The sequence below is a fragment of the Dendrobates tinctorius genome, unplaced genomic scaffold (genome assembly GCF_039654945.1).
Source record: "Dendrobates tinctorius isolate UK_male_01 unplaced genomic scaffold, ASM3965494v1 ptg000357l, whole genome shotgun sequence".
Classification (NCBI taxonomy): Eukaryota; Metazoa; Chordata; class Amphibia; order Anura; family Dendrobatidae; genus Dendrobates; species Dendrobates tinctorius.
Genome location: NW_027362023.1, coordinates 867,191 through 895,113, shown reverse-complemented (window position 1 = coordinate 895,113; position 27,923 = coordinate 867,191). Strand labels below are relative to the sequence as shown.

The window sequence follows — 27,923 nt, the reverse complement described above, 5'->3', positions numbered from 1 at the left end:
ACCATTAACCCTGGTTCTTGGGGCTCGCTGTTCAGATACCTCCAACCCTGACCCTAGCATACGCATGTACTTTTGCTTCTGTGTAATATTAATTTGGCTAGCTTGTTTAATGAATGATTGGATGATACCTTTTTCTGCAAATTATGAATCAAGTGTAATAACACTGCTCATTAGCACGCCGTAGCAATACGAGAGAAAAAACTGGAGCAATGCATCCAAAGAGTAACGTAAAAGGCAGACGTTTATTACAGGACCAGGGACATGAACAGTATAGCCGTACATGTAACACATATTAAACAGTAAGAGATATTACAGAGATGAGATCAGGGAGGTGGCGGCTGTACATCCTATTACATCAGGCAGTTACATGATAAAGTCACTGTGCCTCTTAAGGCCTGAGGGGCAATCTGAGGCCGCGGGACAGTAAATCGTATGTAACAAGCTTGTAGGGTATGGGGTGGTCTTGTTTGGGGTGGGTCTTTTTCTAGATACTACTTTCATTGTTAAATACTATTTACTGTCCCGCTGCCTCAGATTGCCCCTCAGGCCTTAAGTGGCACAGTGCACTTTATCATGAAATTACCTGATGTAATAGGGATGTACATGCCGCTCTCATTGCTCTGCATAGGGCCTCTCCACAGGGTTTGTGGCCCCTATTGCAGATTAGGACCAATGGTTCTTTTTCCTGTTTATCTCATTAGCACGCCTTCACTGGGGCCTACCGGAGGATTCTCCTGTTCTGCCGTGGGCCAGTCCAAGTCTGGCTGTATGGTTCCCACTCATGGGTTGTTGGGGCCCCCTGGTCAGGGCTCTGTCCTTTGCGAGCAGTCTGCCGCCCTCCAGCCAGGATAGCAGCGGCACTGGAAGTTGGTGTCCAAATATAACAGGTCCATCTTTGTGGCCTGTCCAGAGAGCCAGAAGCCTCCACTTTGCAGGTTTTTCCTGATCTGGAAGCTTCCTGGGTGCAGGTGGAGCTGAGCCTCAGAAGAGGGGTCACGTCGCACGCAGCGTCCATTCCCGGTACATAGAGCCTGGCTACACAACAAGGCGCCGCTGCTCACATTGACCACATACATCCCCAATGTGTCATCTATATAGGACTTCACGGCGAGGCAGGCTTCCTGTGATAAGAGATGGACACAAGAGCTGACAATCAGGACTGAACTTGTAATGCAACCGGCACAGACGTGGCCTTGAGGTATAATGTGTATTCACCGGGCCCCACAGCAGGAAGGCGGCGAGTCCCCGAGACTGAAAATAAGAAATGGTGAAACCAGCTCCGCTATAGCGGCACATGGCGCTGGCCACACGTGCTGTCACTCTAAGAAAGAGGAAATGCTCCAGATTCATCAAATCACAAATATTTATTAGAAAATCTTTTAAAATAGTAATGGCAGAAAGGTATCACCTAATGAAGTATGCGGCAGCGCGTTTCACATGCGTCCTTAAAGCTAGCTGCCGCTATAGCTGCGCTGGCGTCAGTTTCTTGTCTCAGTCCCCGAGACTGACCGTTCGATACTGGGACACTCACCTTACTGGAGCCGTAGTCAGCGTTCCCCCATAAGATGACCCCAGCGGCCCCGAGAGCTGCGCTCTGCCCGATCGTCTGGATGAGATCGTCCTGTGGGGGGTTAACAAGGACGCAGATCAATAAATGCATGGCTCAGGGTATGAAGAATCCTGGCTTCACAAGATAACTCTGTATCTCAATGACAATACCTAAGACAGAGACAAAATGAGCAGATGCCGGACAAGCAACGGTGCATGGAAACAACAGATCCAGAGAAGCGCAGCAGCCAGCCCACCAGGGGCGAGGGGTGCGCGCAGGCCAGCTTATACTACAGGGCATTAAGTTTTTGCATCTCACAACTGTTACCACCCTCCTTTCGTGTCCCCCTCTTTCCTCATAGACTGTAAGCTTGCGAGCAGGGCCCTCACTCCTCTTGGTATTTGTTATGATCTATGTGATTATTGTTATGCTGTAATGTCTATTGTCTGTACAAATCCCCTCTGAAATGTAAAGTGCTGCGGAATATGTCGGCGCTATAGAAATAAAATGTATTATTATTATCTCACTGGTCACAGACATTCTGTGTGATCCAGCGATTCATTTCACTTTCCTGTATGGCAGCCTCCTGGTCCATGAACGAAATGTCAGAACTAAAGTAGAGACTGACACCATAGCATAAGAGAAGAGGGATCAGAAAGGGATGGCTGCGCAACATAACCTTCAGAGTGCATGGAAAGCTGGCATGGGAACCATGGTTGTGGCCCAAAGTCACCCACCATCAGCAGCCGGCATACACCGCATTCCAAATTATTCCACAAATTCTAGTTTGCTCTGAAGTCCCTGGATGCAGATGAGTCGCACAATGTCCAATCATCGACCATTAGAGGAAAAATCACATTTATTGGACAAATCTCCCAATGAGAACAGGATTTATTTCAAAACTAAAAAACTCAGAAAGCAGCAAATTCTTCTGCAGAACAAGAGTCCGGACATTTTCCAGGTTGTGAAGCGCTGAGATCGGTGATTTGTGGGATCTGCAGCGTTAGACGTCACATTACCGACATCAGAAGCTTTTCCATCAGAAACCTCCGGACGGGCCGACTCCACGTCACATCGGAGCCGCTGTGATTTCACCTCCACAACTCGGCCTCCATTGGTCTCCTGCGTTTTTGGAGAGTTTCCGCATTAATTTCCTTGCAGGATGTCAGACTCTCCTCCAGAGCTGCTGTTCTGATGTGATCGGCCTCCCACCCTCATAGATCTTCTGCTGAGCATACCCTATAGCAGGGTCCCCAACCTGTAGCTCGGGAGCCACTTGTGGCTCGCGGTCCCATGAATTGCGGCTCGCGGCTGTCTGCCAGCTTGGTGCGTTAGCTGCAGATCTAGCAAACAGGTATGAGGAGCACATCTCAAAATGGTGAATTGTGTGAGTAGCCCTGCACAGAAGAGCAGATCTGATGCACATACACTGGTAGGGGGGGTAGAAATAATTTAAGTATGGTGCGCTGGAGAGAGGATGATACCACCTCTCGGAGAAGGTGCCTGAAGCTGGATGTGACAGTGTATTGAGAGTGCTGGATGGGAAAATACTGACTGGGAGTATTGTGAGTAAAACTGGATCTCCGTCTACTGCTTTGGGGTGATGTCTTTGGAAAAGCTTTGGTTATCATTATACCCGTAATGGGGGTTCTGGTTGCCACTACTGTGAGGGGGAGGGAGCTGGATGTGGTTCGCAACGCCCTCTCAGAGCGGAATGTGCCTCTCGAGGTCAGAAAGGTTGCGGATCACTGCTCTAAAGGTTCTCAATATGGCTGAGGTCAGGGGAGGGTGGTGGCCGCACCGTGAGTTTCTCTACTATTATACCCGTAGCAGCCAATGACTTGGTGCAGAGCCAGTTCTAGGTTTTCAGGGGCACCAGGCTAAAGAGTCTCAGTGGGCCCCTTTAACACAAACCACAAGTCATGAAGCTGAAATATAGCAGAAAAATATAGGTATAGTACAATGCCAAAGATTTCACTACTTACATTACGTGAGTGATCTCTATTGTAAAGTCTACAATACTATATATATAGTATAATGCATAGTCCTCCATATAATATAATGCACCCCCATAGTCCTCCATATAGTGTAATGCACAGTCCATAGTCCTCCATATAATATAATGCACCCCCATAGTCCTCTATATAAGATAATGCACCCCCATAGTCCTCCATTTAACATAATGCACCCCCATAGTCCTCCATATAATATAATGCACCCCCATAGTCCTCCATATAATATAATGCACCCCCATAGTCCTCTATATAACATAATGCACCCCCATAGTCCTCCATATAACATAATGCACCCCCATAGTCCTCCATATAATATAATGCACCCCCATAGTCCTCCATATAGTGTAATGCACTGTCCATAGTCCTCCATATAATATAATGCACCCCCATAGTCCTCCATATAACATAATGCACCCCCATAGTCCTCCATATAACATAATGCACCCCCATAGTCCTCCATATAATATAATGCACCCCCATAGTCCTCCATATAACATAATGCACTGTCCATAGTCCTCCATATAATATAATGCACCCCCATAGTCCTCCATATAACATAATGCACCCCCATAGTCCTCCATATAACATAATGCACCCCCATAGTCCTCCATGTAATATAATGCACCCCCATAGTCCTCCATATAACATAATGCACCCCCATAGTCCTCCATATAACATAATGCACCCCCATAGTCCTCCATGTAATATAATGCACCCCCATAGTCCTCCATATAACATAATGCACCCCCATAGTCCTCCATGTAATATAATGCAGCCCCTATAGTCCTCCTTATAGTAAACAAACAAGAGAACAAAAAGCAGTCCCAGAGTCCACAAAGAATTCAAAATTGTATGTCTTTAATAAACAAATCCACATAAAAAGGAACAGACAAACTGCAACAATGAGGCTAAGATGCAATCAGATGAACTCCAGCATAAAAATTGCCCAAGGAGGGCTAGCTCCTAGTGCAGAGAAATTCAGAGGACAAGAAACAAAATGTCACTAAATATAATGCACAGTATATACTTACGGGTAAAATATATATTGCAAGGCTACACTGGCCATTCCCCTGACATGGTTAATTATGTCATAGATAGGGCAGCATCACCCCAAACCATATCCACATACCCATGGCAGGAAAAAAGTACCCACGTACAAAAACATCATCATGGAAGCATATCAGAACATACCTCAAGTGAAGTAGATGCTGCACCGGATCAGCCCACCTACCCCGACGCGCGTTTTGGCAAGTTGTGCCTTCCTCAAGGGGCATACCAAAGGGGCAAAGTACGTGGCTTTAAATAACAAGTCACCCGGAAGTCTCATGCGGTGACGTCACCACAGCGTCTGCCGCGCCCCCCGGCCCGCGCTCCAGCAGGCCGCCGGGAACCGGAAACACGTGGGGCCCCATGTGATCCGGAAGCCGTCGCAACGCCGAGACACCGGACAGCAGACACAGCGGGAACCACGGCGCATGCGCCTGCCGCAAGCATGCATACCCACCACAGCAAGTCCGGAGGGACATGTAAAGTGTTAGCACATATATAGTGATAATATTGGTGTGATCCTCAATAATAAGCTTGACTGGGCCCATCACATGGATGCAGTGTACAGGAAGGACCACAGTAGGCTTTATCTGCTCGGAGAGCCTGAGAGCCTTTGGAGTTAGGGGGGCACTCCTTGCATCCTTCTTCAACTCTGTTGTGGCATCAGTCATCTTCTTTGGTGTGGCATGCTGGGGTAGTGGCATATCAGCCAGGGACAGGAATAGGCTGGACAAACTGATTAGAAGGGCCAGCTCTGTCCTGGGATGCCCCCTTGATCCAGTTCAGGAAGTAGGCGACAGGAGGATACTGGCCAAGGTGAGCTACATAGTGCAGAATGATTCCCATCCCATGCATGAGACCGTGACAAAGATGTGCAGTACTGTCAGTGACCGGCTACTTCATCCTAAATGTGAGAGGGAGCGCTATCGAAAGTCCTTCCTTCCTGCTGCAGTTAGGCTGTATAACCAGCACTGTCCAAAACGGAGAACGACCCAAACAGAGAACTGATAGATCCAAAGTTGTGATAGTCCGGTTATATCTTTTTTTTTTCCCCGTATATGTACCTACCTACTGTCAATGTAATGCCTTTATGCATCTGTATCTGTACTTGTTCCTGCCTTGCTGCTGTAATGCTCTGAATTTCCCCATGGTGGGACGATTAAAGGATGATCTTATCTTATTAATTCTAGCGGCCATCATGTAGCATCAGGTGGGGGAGACAAAATCACATTAACATACAGAGAGGTGCCTAAACAAATATATATATATATAGGTGCATAGATATACAAATATGTAAAATTAACACACTACACAAATGTATACACACAACGTTGGATATAGAGATAAGAGTGGCATATATAATAAGATATAGATGTTTAAAAAAACAACAATACATTCAAGATTGTAACAGAGCATTGTAAACAAATCACACGCTTTGCCTTAAGTACAAGCTAAGTATTGGGTTTACAGGGTCATATACTGACAGTGTACAGACGTGCACAAATATAAAATATCATATACAGGTAAAGCAGTGTATTTAAACAACGTCATGACACATGTCAATGATATATACCGCAAACTCATGATGTCATGATCCAGGACGGGGTTTCGCTTTGACCCGTCCTGGTTAGACTATGGGTTAATTGTGCTGCCTCTCTCTGGCAGCAGGAGGCTATTTAGTGCTCACTGGACCTGGGTCCGGTGTCAGTTATACTCCTGCCCTCGGCTGAGTTAGTTGACCTTGTGCGTACGTGTGCCTTGTGCCTGATAACTTGTTGCTTGTTTGGTTTTGATCCGGTTCTGTCCCTGTTACGAGTTCTGCCTGACCCTCTTGTACTGCGCTACCTCCTGTGTATGACTCTCTGCTTGTGACCCGACTTCTCTCTGCTCGTCCCCTTGGTACCACGTCGCCCTCTTGTGTATGACCTTCGGCTTTGTCTGACCACCCGTCTGTTTGTCCCTCCTGTGCCTTGTTTGCCCGTACTGTGTGTGACCTCCGATTTGCCTGACTCTGAGTTGTTGTATGGTGTCCTGTCATCTATGAAAGCAGGATGCTAAGCCCCGCCCCTTGCAGTCACATGACCATAGGTCCTGTGCCAGCTTGCTAACTTCAGCGTCCTCAGGTCCTGTGCATCTTTACTTTCCGGTGCTGACAGGACCCTGACACTGATAGTCTGAAGCACGCATTGTCACCTCTGCTGCCCTGCTCCACAGGTATCTTTTAGCACTGTTTCTGTACTCAGGACACGCGCACTGGCTCAGGCTTACCACAGGGCGAAATACTCTGTACGAAATCGTTTGCTATATAACCAACATAGCGATAAATCGGAGGGTGGCGATCAGTGTAGGGTTATCACCACGTCTCACCCGTATGCTGAGAGGGTGCCATCTGCACTGACTAAGGCCTGGCCTATTTTGCAGGTGGACCCGGTGGTTGGTAAATTTCTCCCTAAACGTCCTTTGATTACGTTTAGGCGTGCTAGGAACTTGCGGGATTTTCTAACTAAAAGTCATTACGTAGGACAGCAATCTAGGACATTGTTGGAGAATATTCCTGTTGTGGGGGGCTGTACTCCGTGTGGTCGCTGTGTGGCGTGTCCCAACGTGGATAGGTGCTGTGATTTTCGGAATTCAAGAGACACGAGAAAATTCAAAATTAAAAAACGGATTACGTGTACCACTCGCCATGTAATATACTATACAACCTGCCCTGGTGGCCTCATCTACGGTGGGATGACGACGAGACAGTTTAAGGTTCGCGAACACGTCTTAAGCATTCAAGCTGCTGAGAGCCACTCGGATGAGGCCACCCTTAAAACGATCCCCAGACATTTTAAAGCTGTTCATCAATGCGATAGTACCCTTCTTAGGGTTAGGGGGATTGATGCCCTGGATATGAACATTAGGGGAGGTAATTTATCGAAACGCCTTGGTCAGTTGGAATCTCGGTGGATTTGGACCCTGGGGACCATTCAACCCCTGGGACTTAACGAAAACATAAGCTTTGCGCCGTTCCTATAGTCACTAGTACACTGCACCTTGATGTTATCCCGCATGTTGTGTTTTTGTTTTTATGGATTTTAATTAGTGTTTTTGTTATCTAGTTACGTGTGCTGTTATATCCATCATCTTTCATCCCGGAATAATGGATATTTGTGACCATCAGTGCCTTGGGTGTGCTGCTCCATTCTCCTTTTGGATTCACGGAGGACTATGATCTTCAGTACCATAATGGACTTTTTCTTTATGAGTGCCTGTCGTATGCATTTGTTTTTTGGGGGGATATGTTTTATGACTTATCGTTGGCATGTTTGGTATTATCCAGGGTGCTATATATATGTGAGCATTTTGTTTCTGATATCGTGTTTTAGATACCAGGCTTTAGATATTGTGAGTTTGCAGTATATATTATTGACATGTGTCATGACGTTGTTTAAATACACTGCTTTACCTGTATATGATATTTTATATTTGTGCACGTCTGTACACTGTCAGTATATGACCCTGTAAACCCAATACTTTGCTTGTACTTAAGGCAAAGGGTGTGATTTCTTTACAATGCTCTGTTACAATCTTGAATGTATTGTTGTCTTTTGAAACATCTATATCTTATTATATATGCCACTCTTATCTCTATATCCACCGTCGTGTGTATACATATGTGTAGTGTGTTAATTTTACATATTTGTATATGTATGCACCTATATATATATATATATATATATATATTTGTTTAGGCACCTCTCTGTATGTTAATGTGATTTTGTCTCCCCCACCTGATGCTACATGATGGCCGCTAGAATTAATATTATCAATATATATGTGCTAACACTTGGCGTGTCCCTCCGGACTTGCTGTGGTGGGTATGCACGCTCTGGCTCCTATACGGTCATTTGTATTTATGCCAGCACTTGTAATGGGGCTTGCATGGCGCTATGTATATATGTGCCAGCACTTAAAATGGCCCCTTTGGATTTTGTTTGCGGCAGGTGCATGCACCGTGGTGCCCGCTTTGTCTGCTGGCCGGTGTCTCAGCGGTGCGCCGGCTTCCGGATCACGTGGGGCCCCTCGTGTTTCCGGTTCCCGGCGGCTTGCTGGAGCGTGGGCCGGGGGGCGCGGCAGACGCTGTGGTGACGTCACCGCATGAGACTTCCGGGTGACTTGTTATTTAAAGCCACGTACTTTGCCCCTTTGGTATGCCCCTTGAGGAAGGCACAACTTGCCGAAACGCGCGTCGGGGTAGGTGGGCTGATTCGGTGCAGGATCTACTTCACTTGAGGTATGTTCTGATATGCTTCCATGATGATGTTTTTGTACGTGGGTACTTTCTTTCCTGCCATGGGTATGTGGATATGGTTTGGGATGATGCTGCCCTATCTATGACATAACCAACCATGTCAGGGGAATGGCCAGTGTAGCCTTGCAATATATATTTTACCCATAAGTATATACTGTGCATTATATTTAGTGACATTTTGTTTCTTGTCCTCTGAATTTCTCTGCACTAGGAGCTAGCCCTCCTTGGGCAATTTTTATGCTGGAGTTCATCTGTTTCCATCTTAGCCTCATTGTTGCAGTTTGTCTGTTCCTTTTTATGTGGATTTGTTTAATAAAGACATACAATTTTGAATTCTTTGTGGACTCTGGGACAGCTTTTTGTTCTCGTTTGTTTGCTATGCTTAATGCAGTTGTCTAGCTATTTGTCCTGACTGTGGGTGGCGATTTCTGTAATTTCTACCTTGACATCTATATAGTACACCCACTATGTTCATCAGAAATCTTGTTTATTTTTCCTCCTTATAGTATAATACACCACCCATAGTCATCCATATAATATAATGCACCCCCATAGTCCTCCATATAGTATAATGCACGGCCCATAATCTTCCATATAGTATAATGCACAGCCCATAATCCTCCATATAATGCACCCCCTATAGTCCTCCATATAATATAATGCACCCCCTATAGTCCTCCATATAGTATAATGCACCCCCATAGTCCTCTATGTAATATGCACCCCCCCATAGTCCTCCATATAATATAATGCACCCCCATAGTCCTCCATATAATATAATGCTCCCCCTATAGTTCTCCATATAGTATAATGCACAGCCCATAGTCCTCCATATAATATGCAACCCCCATATAGTATAATGCACAGTCCATAGTCCTCTATATAATATAATGCACCCCCCATAGTCCTCCATATAGTGTAATGCACAGTCTACAGTCCTCCATATAATATAATGCACCCCCATAGTCCTCCATATAATATTATGCACCCCCTTAGTCCTCCATATAATATAATGCAGCCCCTATAGTCCTCCATATAGTATAATGCACCCTCTATAGTTCGCTATATACAGTAGTATAATGCACAGTGGCGAATTTGCCAATCCTGGTGTTCTGTGGCAAATGCCAAGCGTCCTGCACGATGTTGGGCTGTGACCACAACCCCCATCTGTGGACGTCGGGCCCTCATGGAGTCGGTTTCTAACCGTTTGTGCAGAAATGCGCATTTGTGGCCTGCTGGAGGTCATTTTGCAGGGCTCTGACAGTGCTCCTCCTGTTCCTCCTTTCACAAAAGAGGCGGAGGTAGCGGTCCTGCTGCTGCGCTGTTGCCCTCCTACGGCCCCCTCCACGTCTCCTGGTAGCGCCTCCAGCCTCTGGACACTACGCTGACCAACACAGCAAACCTGTGACGTCTGCCTGTGGTCTGGACTGCAGCCAGACAGCACCCCGAGAAACACTGATACCCTTTACCCCTATACAGGGATCTGGATTTATAGCAGAGCCCAGGAGGTGCTGTCTGAATAGGAGCAATGACCAGAGCAGGACGGTCGCCAGAAAGGTGTTCCAATACAGGACACAGAGGCAATGATATCCGAGACTAAACCAGTCAGGCAGAAATGGTATAAAAACAGTAGACAGTAGCAGAGTCAGATTCCAGGCCGAAGCCAGAGTCATAAACCAGGAGAGTCGCAGAGGTACAGAATCGTTAGGCAGATGCAGAGTCAGAATCCAGGCCGAAGTCAGAGTCATAAACCAGGAGAGTCGCAGAGGTACAGAATCGTTAGGCAGAAGCAGAGTCAGAATCCAGGCCGAAGTCAGAGTCATAAACCAGGAGAGTCGCAGAGGTACAGAATCGTTAGGCAGAAGCAGAGTCAGAATCCAGGCCAAAGTCAGAGTCATAAACCAGGAGAGGTGCAGAGGCACAGAATCGTTAGGCAGAAGCAGAGTCAGAATCCAGGCCGAAGTCAGAGTCATAAACCAGGAGAGTCGCAGAGGTACAGAATCGTTAGGCAGAAGCAGAGTCAGAAGTCCAGGCAAAAGTCAGAGTCAGTCAACAGCAATTCACACAGTAACACGCAGGGGAACCAAGAATATATCCGGCGGCTTGCAAGCCCAGTCCAAAGGTATTTGAGGGATCAGGTCATCCCTCACAGGCTCCCGGGCTGATGATGTCATCAGGACCGCCCCCAGGACCAGACCTGATGACGATGCACCAACCCCTTCATGACTGACAGAGGAGCGGAGTCTGTGTCCACTAGAAGCCTGCGCAGAAGCCCTTTCACTGTTGCCGCCATTACTTGGGCGCGAGCCACGGCGCCTCACAGTGGCTGAGGGCGGAACAGCAGGCCCTGAATTCGACGATGACATGTCAGTCCGGCGCCTCCTGGTAGCTGAGGCCTGGACAGCAGGCCCCGAGCCCGAGGGCGGCGTGACAGTCCGTCGCCTCCTAGTGGCTGAGGGCGGAACAGCAGGCCCCGAGTCTGACGGTGACGTGACAAAACCTTCTTGCCACAGCTCGCATTGATGTGCCATCCTGGATGAGCTGCACTTCCTGAGCCACTTGTGTGGGTTGTAGAGTCCGTCTCATGCTACCATGAGTGTGAAAGCACAACCAACAATCAAAAGTGACCAAAACATCAGCCAGAAAGCATTGGTACTGAGATGTGGTCTGTGGTCCGCGCCTGCCGAACCACTCCTTTATTGAGGGTGTCTTGATAATTGCCAATAATTTCCATCTGTTGTCTATTCCATTTGCACAACAGCATGTGAAATTGATTGTCAATCAGTGTGGCTTCCTAAGTGGACAGTTTGATTTCACAGAAGTTTGATTTACTCGGAGTTATATTCTGTTGTTTAAGTGTTCCCTTTATTTTTTTGAGCAGTGTATAATGCACAGCCCATAGTCATCCATACAGTATATAGCCCACAGTCATACATAGTAGTATAATTCACAGCCCATAGTCATACATACAGTATCATGCACAGCCCATAGTCATCCATGTAGTATAATGCACAGTCCATAGTCATCCATGTAGTATAATGCACAGCCCATAGTCATCCATGTAGTATAATGCACAGTCCATAGTCATCCATACAGTATATAGCCCACAGTCATACATAGTAGTATAATTCACAGCCCATAGTCATACATACAGTATCATGCACAGCCCATAGTCATCCATGTAGTATAATGCACAGTCCATAGTCATCCATGTAGTATAATGCACAGCCCATAGTCATCCATGTAGTATAATGCACAGCCCATAGTTAATGTAGTATAATGCACAGCCCATAGTCATCCATGTAGTATAATGCACAGCCCATAGTCATCCATGTAGTATAATGCACAGTCCATAGTCATCCATGTAGCATAATGCACAGCCCATAGTCATCCATGTAGTATAATGCACAGCCCATAGACTATGTTGTATAATGCACAGCCCATAGTCATCCATGTAGTATAATGCACAGCCCATAGTCATACATGTAGTATAATGCACAGTCCATAGTCATCCATGTAGTATAATGCACAGCCTATAGTCATCCATGTAGTATAATGCACAGCCCATAGTCATCCATGTAGTATAATGCACAGCCCATAGTCATCCATGTAGTATAATGCACAGCCCATAGTCATCCATGTAGTATAATGCACAGCCCATAGTTATCCATGTAGTATAATGCACAGCCCATAGTCTATGTTGTATAATGCACAGCCCATAGTCATCCATGCAGTATCATGCACAGCCCATAGTCATCCATGTAGTATAATGCACAGTCCATAGTCATCCATGTAGTATAATGCACAGTCCATAGTCATCCATGTAGTATAATGCACAGCCTATAGTCATCCATGTAGTATAATGCACAGCCTATAGTCATCCATGTAGTATAATGCACAGCCCATAGTCATCCATGTAGTATAATGCACAGTCCATAGTCATCCATGTAGTATAATGCACAGCCCATAGTCATCCATGTAGTATAATGCACAGCCCATAGTCATCCATGTAGTATAATGCACAGCCCATAGTTATCCATGTAGTATAATGCACAGCCCATAGTCTATGTTGTATAATGCACAGCCCATAGTCATCCATGCAGTATCATGCACAGCCCATAGTCATCCATGTAGTATAATGCACAGTCCATAGTCATCCATGTAGTATAATGCACAGTCCATAGTCATCCATGTAGTATAATGCATAGCCCATAGTCATCTATGTAGTATAATGCACAGTCCATAGTCATCCATGTAGTATAATGTACAGCCCATAGTCATCCATGTAATACAATGCACAGCCCATAGTCATCCATGTAGTATCATGCACAGCCCATAGTTAATGTTGCATAATGCACAGCCCATAGTCATCCATGTAGTATAATGCACAGTCCATAGTCATCCATGTAGTATAGTGTACAGCCCATAGTCATCCATGTAATATAATGCACAGCCCATAGTCATCCATGTAGTATAATGCACAGCCCATAGTCTTTCATGTAGTATAATGCACAGTCCATAGTCATCCATGTAGTATAATGCACAGCCCATAGTCATCCATGTAGTATAATGCACAGCCCATAGTTAATGTAGTATAATGCACAGCCCATAGTCATCCATGTAGTATAATGCACAGTCCATAGTCATCCATGTAGTATAATGCACAGTCCATAGTCATCCATGTAGTATAATGCACAGCCCATAGTTATCCATGTAGTATAATGCACAGCCCATAGTCTATGTTGTATAATGCACAGCCCATAGTCATCCATGTAGTATAATGCACAGCCCAGTCATCCATGTAGTATAATGCACAGCCCATAGTCATCCATGTAGTATAATGCACAGCCCATAGTTAATGTTGTCTAATGCACAGCCCATAGTTATCCATGTAGTATAATGCACAGCCCATAGTCATCCATGTAGTATAATGCACAGCCCATAGTCATCCATGTAGTATAATGCACAGCCCATAGTCATCCATGTAGTATAATGCACAGTCCATAGTCATCCTTGTAGTATAATGCACAGCCCATAGTCATCCATGTAGTATAATGCACAGCCCATAGTTAATGTTGTATAATGCACAGCCCATGGTCATCCATGTAGTATAATGCATAGCCCATAGTCATCCATGTAGTATAATGCACAGCCCATAGTCATCCATGTAGTATAATGCACAGCCCATAGTCATCCATGTAGAATAATGCACAGCCCATAGTCATCCATGTAGTATAATGCACAGTCCATAGTCATCCATGTAGTATAATGCACAGTCCATAGTCATCCATGTAGTATAATGCACAGCCCATAGTTATCCATGTAGTATAATGCACAGCCCATAGTCTATGTTGTATAATGCACAGCCCATAGTCATCCATGTAGTATAATGCACAGCCCAGTCATCCATGTAGTATAATGCACAGCCCATAGTCATCCATGTAGTATAATGCACAGCCCATAGTTAATGTTGTCTAATGCACAGCCCATAGTTATCCATGTAGTATAATGCACAGCCCATAGTCATCCATGTAGTATAATGCACAGCCCATAGTCATCCATGTAGTATAATGCACAGCCCATAGTCATCCATGTAGTATAATGCACAGCCCATAGTCATCCATGTAGTATAATGCACAGTCCATAGTCATCCTTGTAGTATAATGCACAGCCCATAGTCATCCATGTAGTATAATGCACAGCCCATAGTTAATGTTGTATAATGCACAGCCCATGGTCATCCATGTAGTATAATGCATAGCCCATAGTCATCCATGTAGTATAATGCACAGCCCATAGTCATCCATGTAGTATAATGCACAGCCCATAGTCATCCATGTAGAATAATGCACAGCCCATAGTCATCCATGTAGTATAATGCACAGCCCATAGTCATCCACGTAGTATAATGCACAGCCCATAGTCATCCATGTAGTATAATGCACAGCCCATAGTCATACATGTAGTATAATGCACAGCCCATAGTCATCCATGTAGTTAGTATAGCCACTGTGTACTCCCTGACTAAAAAAAAAAAAAAAAAGACTCGCCTCCTGTCCGCTGCCCCTCCGTGCGGCGTCCTCTTCTGAAGCCGGCAGCCGACTTCAGTGTGCAACAGGAGCACATGGGGTCACTGACATGTGACCCTGGTCACCTGCCCACCATTGTCAGCTGCTGGCCTCTGATTTGCTGGCATCATATATTGCCGTGCACGGACCCGATGGGTTTGTGCACTGCTATACACGTCACCTGAACATATGTCCGAGGACCCACATCCAGCTGAAGTATGTGCTGGTGTCGGTGGGTCCTCACCCGCTGGGCCCAGCAGTAGGTTACGCCCCTGCTGACAGGAAGTGGGACCCCGTTTGTCCAGGGCCCCAGCACTTGTCTGGGTGCGCTGGGTGGTGACGCTGACCCTGACTCAAAGGTTTCTTTGCAGCATGAGATGGGGCATTGTCAACATGAAGATGACGTTGCTGCGGACGGTGCAATTCTTCTTAGTCTACCAAGGATGAAAGTGATTGTCAATAACTATATACTTTACCAAGGTCATTTTCACATCTAATGGGGCTACCAGCTTTCCCCCCATGATTGCGGCCCAAAACATGACTCCGGCACCTCCTTGCTGACTTCGCAGCCTTGTTGACACATGGTGGCCATCCACCAACCATCCACTACTCCATCCATCTGGACCATCCAGGGTTGCATGTTGTGATCACGAAACATGACTGGTTTACAATGAGTCTTCATGTATGTCGGGGCCACTACAAACTGTCCAATTGTGAGCGTGGTTTAGAGGCCACAGCTGTGCATAAACCTACTATTCAGGTTTATGCACAGCTGTGGCCTCTGGAGGATCCTACACCTTGAGGTTCGTGGACTCCAGAGGCTCCAGCAACTTCACATACCTGTTTCCTGCTTTGTAATGGGATTTAGACAGCTGCTTTCTTAATTCGATAAATTTTTCTGTCAGAAATTTTCCTCATTCTGCCTTTATCTGCACGTACCTTCCTCATTCTGCCTTTATCTGCACGAGCCGTCTGTGCACTGTATCAGCCACAAATCTCTTCATAGTATGATAATCGCGCTCAAGTTCCTGTGAAATATATAATGCTTTCACATCTTGTTTGAGACATGGCACTTTTCGGCAGCAGAGATCCTTTTTCTTTCCCATATTGCGTGAAACCTGTGGCTGCTTAATAATGTGGCTCATCCTTCTTCTTAAGGAGATTTCCTTTAATTGGGCATCTGGCAAGTAATTATCACAAGGATCTGAGATCAGTGTGCCAAAAACCCCGAGACACAAAGCGTCCATGAGGTTATGGGTAAAATCCAAAAATACATCTTTATGGCACTGCAGTCCAATCTGCAGAATAATTCGGAATAGGGTGTAAGAGACCAGAATACCTCAGTAGTGACTGACTAGAATAGGAAACGACCGCACATAAGGGGATAAGTCAGGGCAGGGAACTCCTCAATTACCCAAAAATCTGCTGTAAGCCAATAAACAACATACGAGATGGGAGGAGCTGAAGAATTTGGGGGCATATGATTAGCTCCATACGCTAAGCACTGCTCCGACATCCCACCAGTAAAAGCCCACCCATTCAGCCAGTGTAGAGGACCGACCTGCAGCTCCTCTCCTGGAGGAGGGATTGCGAGCTCCTTACCTGCTCCAGGAAGTCCATACTGTAGGTATAGACGATTCTGGCATATGGCAGGACCGGGATCTGCCCCTCGGTCCCCGCACGGGACACTCGGAAAGCTTCTCCTAATCTGTACCTCACGTATCTGCCGACGTATTGTGATTTTCTCAGCAACTGTTCCAGGTAGATGTCGGGGTACAGGGCACGGCTGGATCTCCACATCCACCGCAGCTGGTCGTTCCGCTCCACCTCGACTGGGGGACATTCTCCGGTGTAATTGTGACTTGAGTTTTTATAGCCATTATTATAGCAGGAAGGAAAACCATAAAACCCCCACAATCCGCCCGGTCTAAACTTGCACCCCAAGTTCAGGGTGTCTTCCATGAACATTGCAGCCGCTTCCTCAAATTCCTTCTCTGCCTCTTTCTTCACCTTCTCATCCGACCATTGTGGGTGCCGCTGCCTCACCAGCTCCACAGAACGCTGCTGGTAGATGGACTTTGTATCCCAGTTGCGAACCCATAGAGGCCTCCAGCTCTCCCAGTCCACAACCACCACACCTGTGAAGTCTGGAGACACTATTGTCGCATTAAGGTCATCAAAAGCTTTTTTCAGATGCTCCGAAAGGCTGGCATTTTGGGGAGTGCCACCATTGACAGGGTCGCCATCATTGTCATAGTAAGGATAGAGGCCCAGCTGAGATATATAGAAGATGACCATCTCGCTGCCCACAAACGACTGGTTCTCATTAACAACAATGTCAAAGGGATTCAGATCCAGAGCCACCCTGTACTTGTCCCAACACCGGCTGCTCGGGGCGTTCCACACCGTCACAAAAGGCCTTCCAGGGAGGAGACATGCTGGACCGGCAAGAGTTAACTCCAGGAGTGTGAGCAGCGTGAAGACCAGGAGAACGACCATCACTGACCTAAAGAAAGGGGACATGGAGAGGCTGAGAGTTGTCAGATACCAGGGAACATGGACAGGCTGAGAGTTGTCAGACACTGCGGGACATACATCTGGGAGTTGTCGGATACTGGTGCCCGTGCGGCAGAAGCTGTGAGTTGTCGGATACTGGTGACCGTGCGGCAGAAGCTGTGAGTTGTCGGATACTGGTGACCGTGCGGTAGAAGCTGTGAGTTGTCGGATACTGGTGCCCGTGCGGCAGAAGCTGTCAGTTGTCGGATACTGGTGACCGTGCGGCAGAAGCTGTGAGTTGTCGGATACTGGTGACCGTGCGGTAGAAGCTGTGAGTTGTCAGATACTGGTGCCCGTGCGGTAGAAGCTGTGAGTTGTCGGATACTGGTGACCGTGCGGTAGAAGCTGTGAGTTGTCGGATACTGGTGACCGTGCGGTAGTAGCTGTGAGTTGTCGGATACTGGTGACCGTGCGGTAGAAGCTGTGAGTTGTCGGATACTGGTGACCGTGCGGTAGAAGCTGTGAGTTGTCGGATACTGGTGCCCGTGCGGTAGAAGCTGTGAGTTGTCAGATACTGGTGACCGTGCGGTAGAAGCTGTGAGTTGTCGGATACTGGAGACCGTGCGGTAGAAGCTGTGAGTTGTCTGATACTGGTGACCATGCGGTAGAAGCTGTGAGTTGTCGGATACTGGAGACCGTGCGGTAGAAGCTGTGAGTTGTCAGATACTGGTGCCCGTGCGATAGAAGCTGTGAGTTGTCGGATACTGGTGCCCGTGCGATAGAATCTGTGAGTTGTCGGTATAATCTGTGAGTTGTCGGATACTGGTGACCGTGCGGTAAGTTGTCGGATACTAGTGCCCGTGCGGTAGAATCTGTGAGTTGTCGGATACTGGTGACCGTGCGGTAGAAGCTGTGAGTTGTCGGATACTGGTGCCCGTGCGGTAGAAGCTGTGAGTTGTCGGATACTGGTGCCCGTGCGGTAGAAGCTGTGAGTTGTCGGATACTGGTGACCGTGCGGTAGAATCTGTGAGTTGTCGGATACTGGTGACCGTGCGGTAGAAGCTGTGAGTTGTCGGATACTGGTGACCGTGCGGTAGAAGCTGTGAGTTGTCGGATACTGGTGACCGTGCGGTAGAAGCTGTGAGTTGTCGGATACCGGTGCCCGTGCGGTAGAAGCTGTGAGTTGTCGGATACTGGTGACCGTGCGTTAGAAGCTGTGAGTTGTCGGATACTGGTGCCCGTGCGGTAGAAGCTGTGAGTTGTCGGATACTGGTGACCGTGCGGTAGAAGCTGTGAGTTGTCGGATACCGGTGCCCGTGCGGTAGAATCTGTGAGTTGTTGGATACTGGTGCCCGTGCGTTAGAAGCTGTGAGTTGTCGGATACTGGTGCCCGTGCGGTAGAAGCTGTGAGTTGTCGGATACTGGTGCCCGTGCGGTAGAAGCTGTGAGTTGTCAGATACTGGTGACCGTGCGGTAGAAGCTGTGAGTTGTCGGATACTGGAGACCGTGCGGTAGAAGCTGTGAGTTGTCGGATACTGGTGCCCGTGCGATAGAAGCTGTGAGTTGTCGGATACTGGTGCCCGTGCGATAGAATCTGTGAGTTGTCGGTATAATCTGTGAGTTGTCGGATACTGGTGACCGTGCGGTAAGTTGTCGGATACTGGTGCCCGTGCGGTAGAATCTGTGAGTTGTCGGATACTGGTGACCGTGCGGTAGAAGCTGTGAGTTGTCGGATACTGGTGACCGTGCGGTAGAAGCTGTGAGTTGTCGAATACTGGTGACCGTGCGGTAGAATCTGTGAGTTGTCGGATACTGGTGACCGTGCGGTAGAAGCTGTGAGTTGTCGGATACTGGTGACCGTGCGGTAGAAGCTGTGAGTTGTCGAATACTGGTGACCGTGCGGTAGAATCTGTGAGTTGTCGAATACTGGTGACCGTGCGGTAGAAGCTGTGAGTTGTCGGATACTGGTGACCGTGCGGTAGAAGCTGTGAGTTGTCGAATACTGGTGACCGTGCGGTAGAATCTGTGAGATGTCGGATACTGGTGACCGTGCGGTAGAAGCTGTGAGTTGTCGGATGCTGGTGACCGTGCGGTAGAAGCTGTGAGTTGTCGGATACTGGTGACCGTGCGGTAGAAGCTGTGAGTTGTCGGATACTGGTGACCGTGCGGTAGAAGCTGTGAGTTGTCGGATACTGGTGACCGTGCGGTAGAAGCTGTGAGTTGTCGGATACTGGTGACCGTGCGGTAGAAGCTGTGAGTTGTCGGATACTGGTGACCGTGCGGTAGAAGCTGTGAGTTGTCGGATACTGGTGACCGTGCGGTAGAAGCTGTGAGTTGTCGTATACTGGTGACCGTGAGGTAGAATCTGTGAGATGTCGGATACTGGTGACCGTGCGGTAGAAGCTGTGAGTTGTCTGATACTGGTGACCGTGCGGTAGAAGCTGTGAGATGTCGGATACTGGTGACCGTGCGGTAGAAGCTGTGAGTTGTCGGATACTGGTGACCGTGCGGTAGAAGCTGTGAGTTGTCGGATACTGGTGACCGTGCGGTAGAAGCTGTGAGTTGTCGGATACTGGTGACCGTGCGGTAGAAGCTGTGAGTTGTCGGATACTGGTGACCGTGCGGTAGAAGCTGTGAGTTGTCGGATACTGGTGACCGTGCGGTAGAAGCTGTGAGTTGTCTGATACTGGTGACCGTGCGGTAGAAGCTGTGAGTTGTCGGATACTGGTGACCGTGCGGTAGAAGCTGTGAGTTGTCGGATACTGGTGACCGTGCGGTAGAAGCTGTGAGTTGTCGGATACTGGTGACCGTGCGGTAGAAGCTGTGAGTTGTCGGATACTGGTGACCGTGCGGTAGAATCTGTGAGATGTCGGATACTGGTGCCCGTGCGGTAGAAGCTGTGAGTTGTCAGATACTGGTGACCGTGCGGTAGAAGCTGTGAGTTGTCGGATACTGGTGCCCGTGCGATAGAAGCTGTGAGTTGTCGGATACTGGTGCCCGTGCGATAGAATCTGTGAGTTGTCGGTATAATCTGTGAGTTGTCGGATACTGGTGACCGTGCGGTAAGTTGTCGGATACTGGTGCCCGTGCGGTAGAATCTGTGAGTTGTCGGATACTGGTGACCGTGCGGTAGAAGCTGTGAGTTGTCGGATACTGGTGCCCGTGCGGTAGAAGCTGTGAGTTGTCGGATACTGGTGACCGTGCGGTAGAATCTGTGAGTTGTCGGATACTGGTGCCCGTGAGGTAGAAGCTGTGAGTTGTCGGATACTGGTGCCCGTGCGGTAGAAGCTGTGAGTTGTCGGATACTGGTGCCCGTGCGGTAGAAGCTGTGAGTTGTCGGATACTGGTGACTGTGCGGTAGAATCTGTGAGTTGTCGGATACTGGTGACCGTGCGGTAGAAGCTGTGAGTTGTCGGATACTGGTGACCGTGCGGTAGAAGCTGTGAGTTGTCGGATACTGGTGACCGTGCGGTAGAATCTGTGAGATGTCGGATACTGGTGACCGTGCGGTAGAAGCTGTGAGTTGTCGGATACTGGTGACCGTGCGGTAGAAGCTGTGAGTTGTCGGATACTGGTGACCGTGCGGTAGAAGCTGTGAGTTGTCGGATACTGGTGACCGTGCGGTAGAAGCTGTGAGTTGTCGGATACTGGTGACCGTGCGGTAGAATCTGTGAGATGTCGGATACTGGTGACCGTGCGGTAGAATCTGTGAGATGTCGGATACTGGTGACCGTGCGGTAGAAGCTGTGAGTTGTCGGATACTGGTGACCGTGCGGTAGAAGCTGTGAGTTGTCGGATACTGGTGACCGTGCGGTAGAATCTGTGAGTTGTCGGATACTGGTGCCCGTGCGGTAGAATCTGTGAGTTGTCAGATACCGGTGACCGTGCGGTAGAAGCTGTGAGTTGTCGGATACCGGTGACCGTGCGGTAGAATCTGTGAGTTGTCGGATACTGGTGACCGTGCGGTAGAATCTGTGAGTTGTCGGTTACTGGTGACCGTGCGGTAGAAGCTGTGAGTTGTCGGATACTGGTGACCGTGCGGTAGAATCTGTAAGTTGTCGGATACTGGTGACTGTGCGGTAGAATCTGTGAGTTGTCGGATACTGGTGACCGTGCGGTAGAAGCTGTGAGTTGTCGGATACTGGTGACCGTGCGGTAGAAGCTGTGAGTTGTCGGATACTGGTGACCGTGCGGTAGAATCTGTGAGATGTCGGATACTGGTGACCGTGCGGTAGAAGCTGTGAGTTGTCGGATACTGGTGACCGTGCGGTAGAAGCTGTGAGTTGTCGGATACTGGTGACCGTGCGGTAGAAGCTGTGAGTTGTCGGATACTGGTGACCGTGCGGTAGAAGCTGTGAGTTGTCGGATACTGGTGACCGTGCGGTAGAATCTGTGAGATGTCGGATACTGGTGACCGTGCGGTAGAATCTGTGAGATGTCGGATACTGGTGACCGTGCGGTAGAAGCTGTGAGTTGTCGGATACTGGTGACCGTGCGGTAGAAGCTGTGAGTTGTCGGATACTGGTGACCGTGCGGTAGAATCTGTGAGTTGTCGGATACTGGTGCCCGTGCGGTAGAATCTGTGAGTTGTCAGATACCGGTGACCGTGCGGTAGAAGCTGTGAGTTGTCGGATACCGGTGACCGTGCGGTAGAATCTGTGAGTTGTCGGATACTGGTGACCGTGCGGTAGAATCTGTGAGTTGTCGGTTACTGGTGACCGTGCGGTAGAAGCTGTGAGTTGTCGGATACTGGTGACCGTGCGGTAGAATCTGTAAGTTGTCGGATACTGGTGACCGTGCGGTAGAAGCTTTGAGTTGTCTGATACTGGTAACCGTGCGGTAGAAGCTGTGAGTTGTCGGATACTGGTGACCGTGCGGTAGAAGCTGTGAGTTGTCGGATACTGGTGACCGTGCGGTAGAATCTGTGAGTTGTCGGATACTGGTGACCGTGCGGTAGAAGCTTTGAGTTGTCTGATACTGGTGACCGTGCGGTAGAAGCTGTGAGTTTTCGGATACTGGTGACCGTGCGGTAGAAGCTGTGAGTTGTCGGATACTGGTGACCGTGCGGTAGAAGCTGTGAGTTGTCAGATACTGGTGACTGTGCGGTAGAAGCTTTGAGTTGTCTGATACTGGTGCCCGTGCGGTAGAATCTGTGAGTTGTCGGATACTGGTGACCGTGCGGTAGAATCTGTGAGTTGTCTCATACTGGTGACCGTGCGGTAGAAGCTGTGAGTTGTCGGATACTGGTGACCGTGCGGTAGAAGCTGTGAGTTGTCGGATACTGGTGCCCGTGCGGTAGAATCTGTGAGTTGTCGGATACTGGTGACCGTGCGGTAGAAGCTGTGAGTTGTCGGATACTGGTGCCCGTGCGGTAGAAGCTTTGAGTTGTCTGATACTGGTGACCGTGCGGTAGAAGCTGTGAGTTGTCGGATACTGGTGACCGTGCGGTAGAAGCTTTGAGTTGTCTGATACTGGTGCCCGTGCGGTAGAAGCTTTGAGTTGTCTGATACTGGTGACCGTGCGGTAGAAGCTGTGAGTTGTCGGATACTGGTGCCCGTGCGGTAGAATCTGTGAGTTGTCGGATACTGGTGACCGTGCGGTAGAAGCTGTGAGTTGTCGGATACTGGTGCCCGTGCGGTAGAAGCTTTGAGCTGTCTGATACTGGTGACCGTGCGGTAGAAGCTGTGAGTTGTCGGATACTGGTGACCGTGCGGTAGAAGCTGTGAGTTGTCGGATACTGGTGACCGTGCGGTAGAATCTGTGAGTTGTCGGATACTGGTGACCGTGCGGTAGAAGCTTTGAGTTGTCTGATACTGGTGACCGTGCGGTAGAAGCTGTGAGTTGTCGGATACTGGTGACCGTGCAGTAGAAGCTGTGAGTTGTCGGATACTGGTGACCGTGCGGTAGAAGCTGTGAGTTGTCGGATACTGGTGACCGTGCGGTAGAAGCTTTGAGTTGTCTGATACTGGTGCCCGTGCGGTAGAATCTGTGAGTTGTCGGATACTGGTGACCGTGCGGTAGAATCTGTGAGTTGTCTGATACTGGTGACCGTGCGGTAGAAGCTGTGAGTTGTCGGATACTGGTGACCGTGCGGTAGAAGCTGTGAGTTGTCGGATACTGGTGCCCGTGCGGTAGAATCTGTGAGTTGTCGGATACTGGTGACCGTGCGGTAGAAGCTGTGAGTTGTCGGATACTGGTGACCGTGCGGTAGAAGCTTTGAGTTGTCTGATACTGGTGACCGTGCGGTAGAAGCTGTGAGTTGTCTGATACTGGTGACCGTGCGGTAGAAGCTGTGAGTTGTCTGATACTGGTGACCGTGCGGTAGAAGCTGTGAGTTGTCGGATACTGGTGACCGTGCGGTAGAAGCTTTGAGTTGTCTGATACTGGTGCCCGTGCGGTAGAATCTGTGAGTTGTCGGATACTGGTGACCGTGCGGTAGAAGCTTTGAGTTGTCTGATACTGGTGCCCGTGCGGTAGAATCTGTGAGTTGTCGGATACTGGTGACCGTGCGGTAGAATCTGTGAGTTGTCTGATACTGGTGACCGTGCGGTAGAAGCTGTGAGTTGTCGGATACTGGTGACCGTGCGGTAGAAGCTGTGAGTTGTCTGATACTGGTGCCCGTGCGGTAGAATCTGTGAGTTGTCGGATACTGGTGACCGTGCGGTAGAAGCTGTGAGTTGTCGGATACTGGTGCCCGTGCGGTAGAAGCTTTGAGTTGTCTGATACTGGTGACCGTGCGGTAGAAGCTGTGAGTTGTCGGATACTGGTGACCGTGCGGTAGAAGCTTTGAGTTGTCTGATACTGGTGCCCGTGCGGTAGAATCTGTGAGTTGTCGGATACTGGTGACCGTGCGGTAGAAGCTGTGAGTTGTCGGATACTGGTGCCCGTGCGGTAGAAGCTTTGAGTTGTCTGATACTGGTGACCGTGCGGTAGAAGCTGTGAGTTGTCTGATACTGGTGACCGTGCGGTAGAAGCTTTGAGTTGTCTGATACTGGTGACCGTGCGGTAGAAGCTGTGAGTTGTCGGATACTGGTGACCGTGCGGTAGAAGCTGTGAGTTGTCGGATACTGGTGACCGTGCTGTAGAATCTGTGAGTTGTCGGATACTGGTGACCGTGCGGTAGAAGCTTTGAGTTGTCTGATACTGGTAACCGTGCGGTAGAAGCTGTGAGTTGTCGGATACTGGTGACCGTGTGGTAGAAGCTGTGAGTTGTCGGATACTGGTGACCGTGCGGTAGAAGCTGTGAGTTGTCGGATACTGGTGCCCGTGCGGTAGAAGCTGTGAGTTGTCGGATACTGGTGACCGTGCGGTAGAATCTGTGAGTTGTCGGATACTGGTGACCGTGCGGTAGAATCTGTGAGTTGTCTGATACTGGTGACCGTGCGGTAGAATCTGTGAGTTGTCGGATACTGGTGCCCGTGCGGTAGAATCTGTGAGTTGTCGGATACTGGTGCCCGTGCGGTAGAATCTGTGAGTTGTCGGATACTGGTGCCCGTGCGGTAGAAGCTGTGAGTTGTCGGATACTGGTGCCCGTGCGGTAGAAGCTGTGAGTTGTCGGATACTGGTGACCGTGCGGTAGAAGCTGTGAGTTGTCGGATAGTGGTGACCGTGCGGTAGAAGCTGTGAGTTGTCGGATACTGGTGACCGTGCGGTAGAAGCTGTGAGTTGTCGGATACTGGTGACCGTGCGGTAGAAGCTGTTAGTTGTCGGATACTGGTGACCGTGCGGTAGAAGCTGTGAGTTGTCTGATACTGGTGACCGTGCGGTAGAATCTGTGAGTTGTCGGATACTGGTGCCCGTGCGGTAGAAGCTGTGAGTTGTCGGATACTGGTGACCGTGCGGTAGAAGCTGTGAGTTGTCGGATACTGGTGACCGTGCGGTAGAAGCTGTGAGTTGTCGGATACTGGTGACCGTGCGGTAGAAGCTGTGAGTTGTCGGATACTGGTGCCCGTGCGGTAGAAGCTGTGAGTTGTCGGATACTGGTGACCGTGCGGTAGAAGCTGTGAGTTGTCGGATACTGGTGACCGTGCGGTAGAAGCTGTGAGTTGTCGGATACTGGTGACCGTGCGGTAGAAGCTGTGAGTTGTCGGATACTGGTGACCGTGCGGTAGAAGCTGTGAGTTGTCGGATACTGGTGACCGTGCGGTAGAAGCTGTGAGTTGTCGGATACTGGTGACCGTGCGGTAGAAGCTGTGAGTTGTCGGATACTGGTGCCCGTGCGGTAGAAGCTGTGAGTTGTCGGATACTGGTGCCCGTGCGGTAGAAGCTGTGAGTTGTCGGATACTGGTGACCGTGCGGTAGAAGCTGTGAGTTGTCGGATACTGGTGCCCGTGCGGTAGAAGCTGTGAGTTGTCGGATACTGGTGACCGTGCGGTAGAAGCTGTGAGTTGTCGGATACTGGTGACCGTGCGGTAGAAGCTGTGAGTTGTCGGATACTGGTGCCCGTGCGGTAGAAGCTGTGAGTTGTCGGATACTGGTGACCGTGCGGTAGAATCTGTGAGTTGTCGGATACTGGTGACCGTGCGGTAGAAGCTGTGAGTTGTCGGATACTGGTGACCGTGCGGTAGAAGCTGTGAGTTGTCGGACACTGGTGACCGTGCGGTAGAATCTGTGAGTTGTCGGATACTGGTGACCGTGCGGTAGAAGTTGTGAGTTGTCGGATACTGGTGACCGTGCGGTAGAAGTTGTGAGTTGTCGGATACTGGTGACCGTGCGGTAGAAGCTGTGAGTTGTCGGATACTGGTGACCGTGCGGTAGAAGCTGTGAGTTGTCGGATACTGGTGACCGTGCGGTAGAAGCTGTGAGTTGTCGGATACTGGTGACCGTGCGGTAGAAGCTTTGAGTTGTCTGATACTGGTGACCGTGCGGTAGAAGCTGTGAGTTGTCGGATACTGGTGACCGTGCGGTAGAAGCTGTGAGTTGTCGGATACTGGTGACCGTGCGGTAGAAGCTGTGAGTTGTCGGATACTGGTGACCGTGCGGTAGAAGCTGTGAGTTGTCGGATACTGGTGACCGTGCGGTAGAACCTGTGAGTTGTCGGATACTGGTGACCGGTTCGCCCTCCTTACCCTGCTGCAGTCTGTGGCCGCCCGGTGCTGGGGTCACTGTTCTGCCCGCCGCAGGGGAAAGCCCTGGAGTGGTGGCGGGTTGTCTCTGGAGTCTTCCCTTGGACGCCTCCCTCCTTCTCTTCCTCTTTCACTTCCTCCCTTCTGTTATGACCATTTTTCCCTCTCGCCCCCAGACTCCTCATCTTCAGTATATCGTCTCGTGTTTTACTCACAATATCATCTATGACTTTTTGGTTCCCGGTGACCGTGTGATGTGATCTGTGGACCTTCCGTCATTGATGATCCTGAACTCCCGGTGAATTGTTTTATACACTCCGGCGTTGTCCTGGTGGTTGTCACCTTTTAGTTTGTTCCCTCCTCACCCTCCTGCTTCAGGCTGTGGCCGTCCGGTGTATGGGGTCACTGCATGTTCTCCCCAGGGGAAACCACTGGAGTGATGGCACTTCCTCTCTGGAGTCCTCCCTTCTACTCCTCCCTCTTTCTCCTCTTCTTTCACTCCCTCACTTCTGTCACTTCTTGGCTGTAGCTGCTCATTCAGTCCCAACTCTTGATTTCAAGTATATTGTCTCCACTCACAATGTAACATGACGAAACACTACTGTATATATCAAGGGAGAACGCTAAATATTATAAGGGAGGACACTATAAATAACGGTTAAATTGTATGCAATAGGGGAGGGATAGTGTGTAATAAGTGAGGACACAGTTTATAAAAAGGGAGACATGGCATATAATAAAAGACTCTGTATGAGATATGTATAAGAGGAGACTTCGGGTATGTTTCCACAGTCAGTATCCGGCAGCGCTTTGGACGCAGCACATGTCCGCTCTGTCCAAACGCTGCCGGCTTTTGAACGCCGGTGATTCCGCATGTGTTCATTGAACTGTGCGGAATCGCTGTGTCCTATACATTGTATGGGTGACTTTATCTTGCGGAGATAAATAGACATACTGCGGTCTGGAAAGACGCACCGCATGTGTGTATACGCAGGGAAGCTGGAGGCGTCCCTGCACGCATAGTGGAGATGGCATTTCATGAAATCCCCTCCACTATGCTGTAATATCTGGCCGCTGCAGATGTACGGAGCGTCCAACCTGCAGCGTTTACTGACCGTGGAAGCATACACTTAATAGCTGTCTACAAATATCTAAAGGGCTGTCACATTGTAGAAGGATCAACTTTATTCTCATTTGCACAAGGAAAGACTAGAAGCAATGGGATGAAACTGAATGGGAGGAGACACAGATTAGATATTAGAAAAAACTTTTTGACAGAGTGATCAATGAGTGGAACAAGCTGCCACGAGATGTGGTGAGTTCTCCTTCAATGGAAGTCTTCAAACAGAGGCTGGATAGACATCTGACTGGGATGATTTAGTGACT

General features: G+C 48.9%; 1 protein-coding gene across 2 annotated transcripts; it reads right to left on the bottom strand.

The window, feature by feature from the left end:
* Positions 1 to 223: 223 nt before the first annotated feature.
* On the bottom strand, positions 224 to 26,997 carry LOC141075475 (hyaluronidase-1-like). Of its 2 annotated transcripts, none has more exons than XM_073562550.1 (4): positions 26,541 to 26,997; positions 16,579 to 17,482; positions 1,532 to 1,621; positions 224 to 1,121 (listed from the first exon to the last, which is right to left on the bottom strand). In XM_073562550.1, exons 1-4 carry the CDS (start codon positions 26,720 to 26,722, stop codon positions 804 to 806), a joined length of 1,494 nt encoding a protein of 497 aa, XP_073418651.1. In that variant the 5' UTR covers positions 26,723 to 26,997; the 3' UTR covers positions 224 to 803. The 2 variants fall into 2 exon arrangements, with proteins under 2 accessions (XP_073418651.1, XP_073418652.1); XM_073562551.1 differs by having other exon boundaries at positions 26,753 to 26,997.
* Between the last annotated feature and the right edge of the window lie 926 nt (positions 26,998 to 27,923).

Bases quoted from the DNA above. Each gene is read 5' to 3' on its own strand.
- LOC141075475 (XM_073562550.1), bottom strand. From the start codon at position 26,722: ATGAGGAGTCTGGGGGCGAGAGGGAAAAATGGTCATAACAGAAGGGAG. The intron at 17,483-26,540 runs GTAAGGAGGGCG...CCCTTTCTTTAG, and splicing joins CGGCCACAGACTGCAGCAGG to GTCAGTGATGGTCGTTCTCC. The intron at 1,622-16,578 runs GTAAGGAGCTCG...AACCCCCCACAG, and splicing joins GTATGGACTTCCTGGAGCAG to GACGATCTCATCCAGACGAT.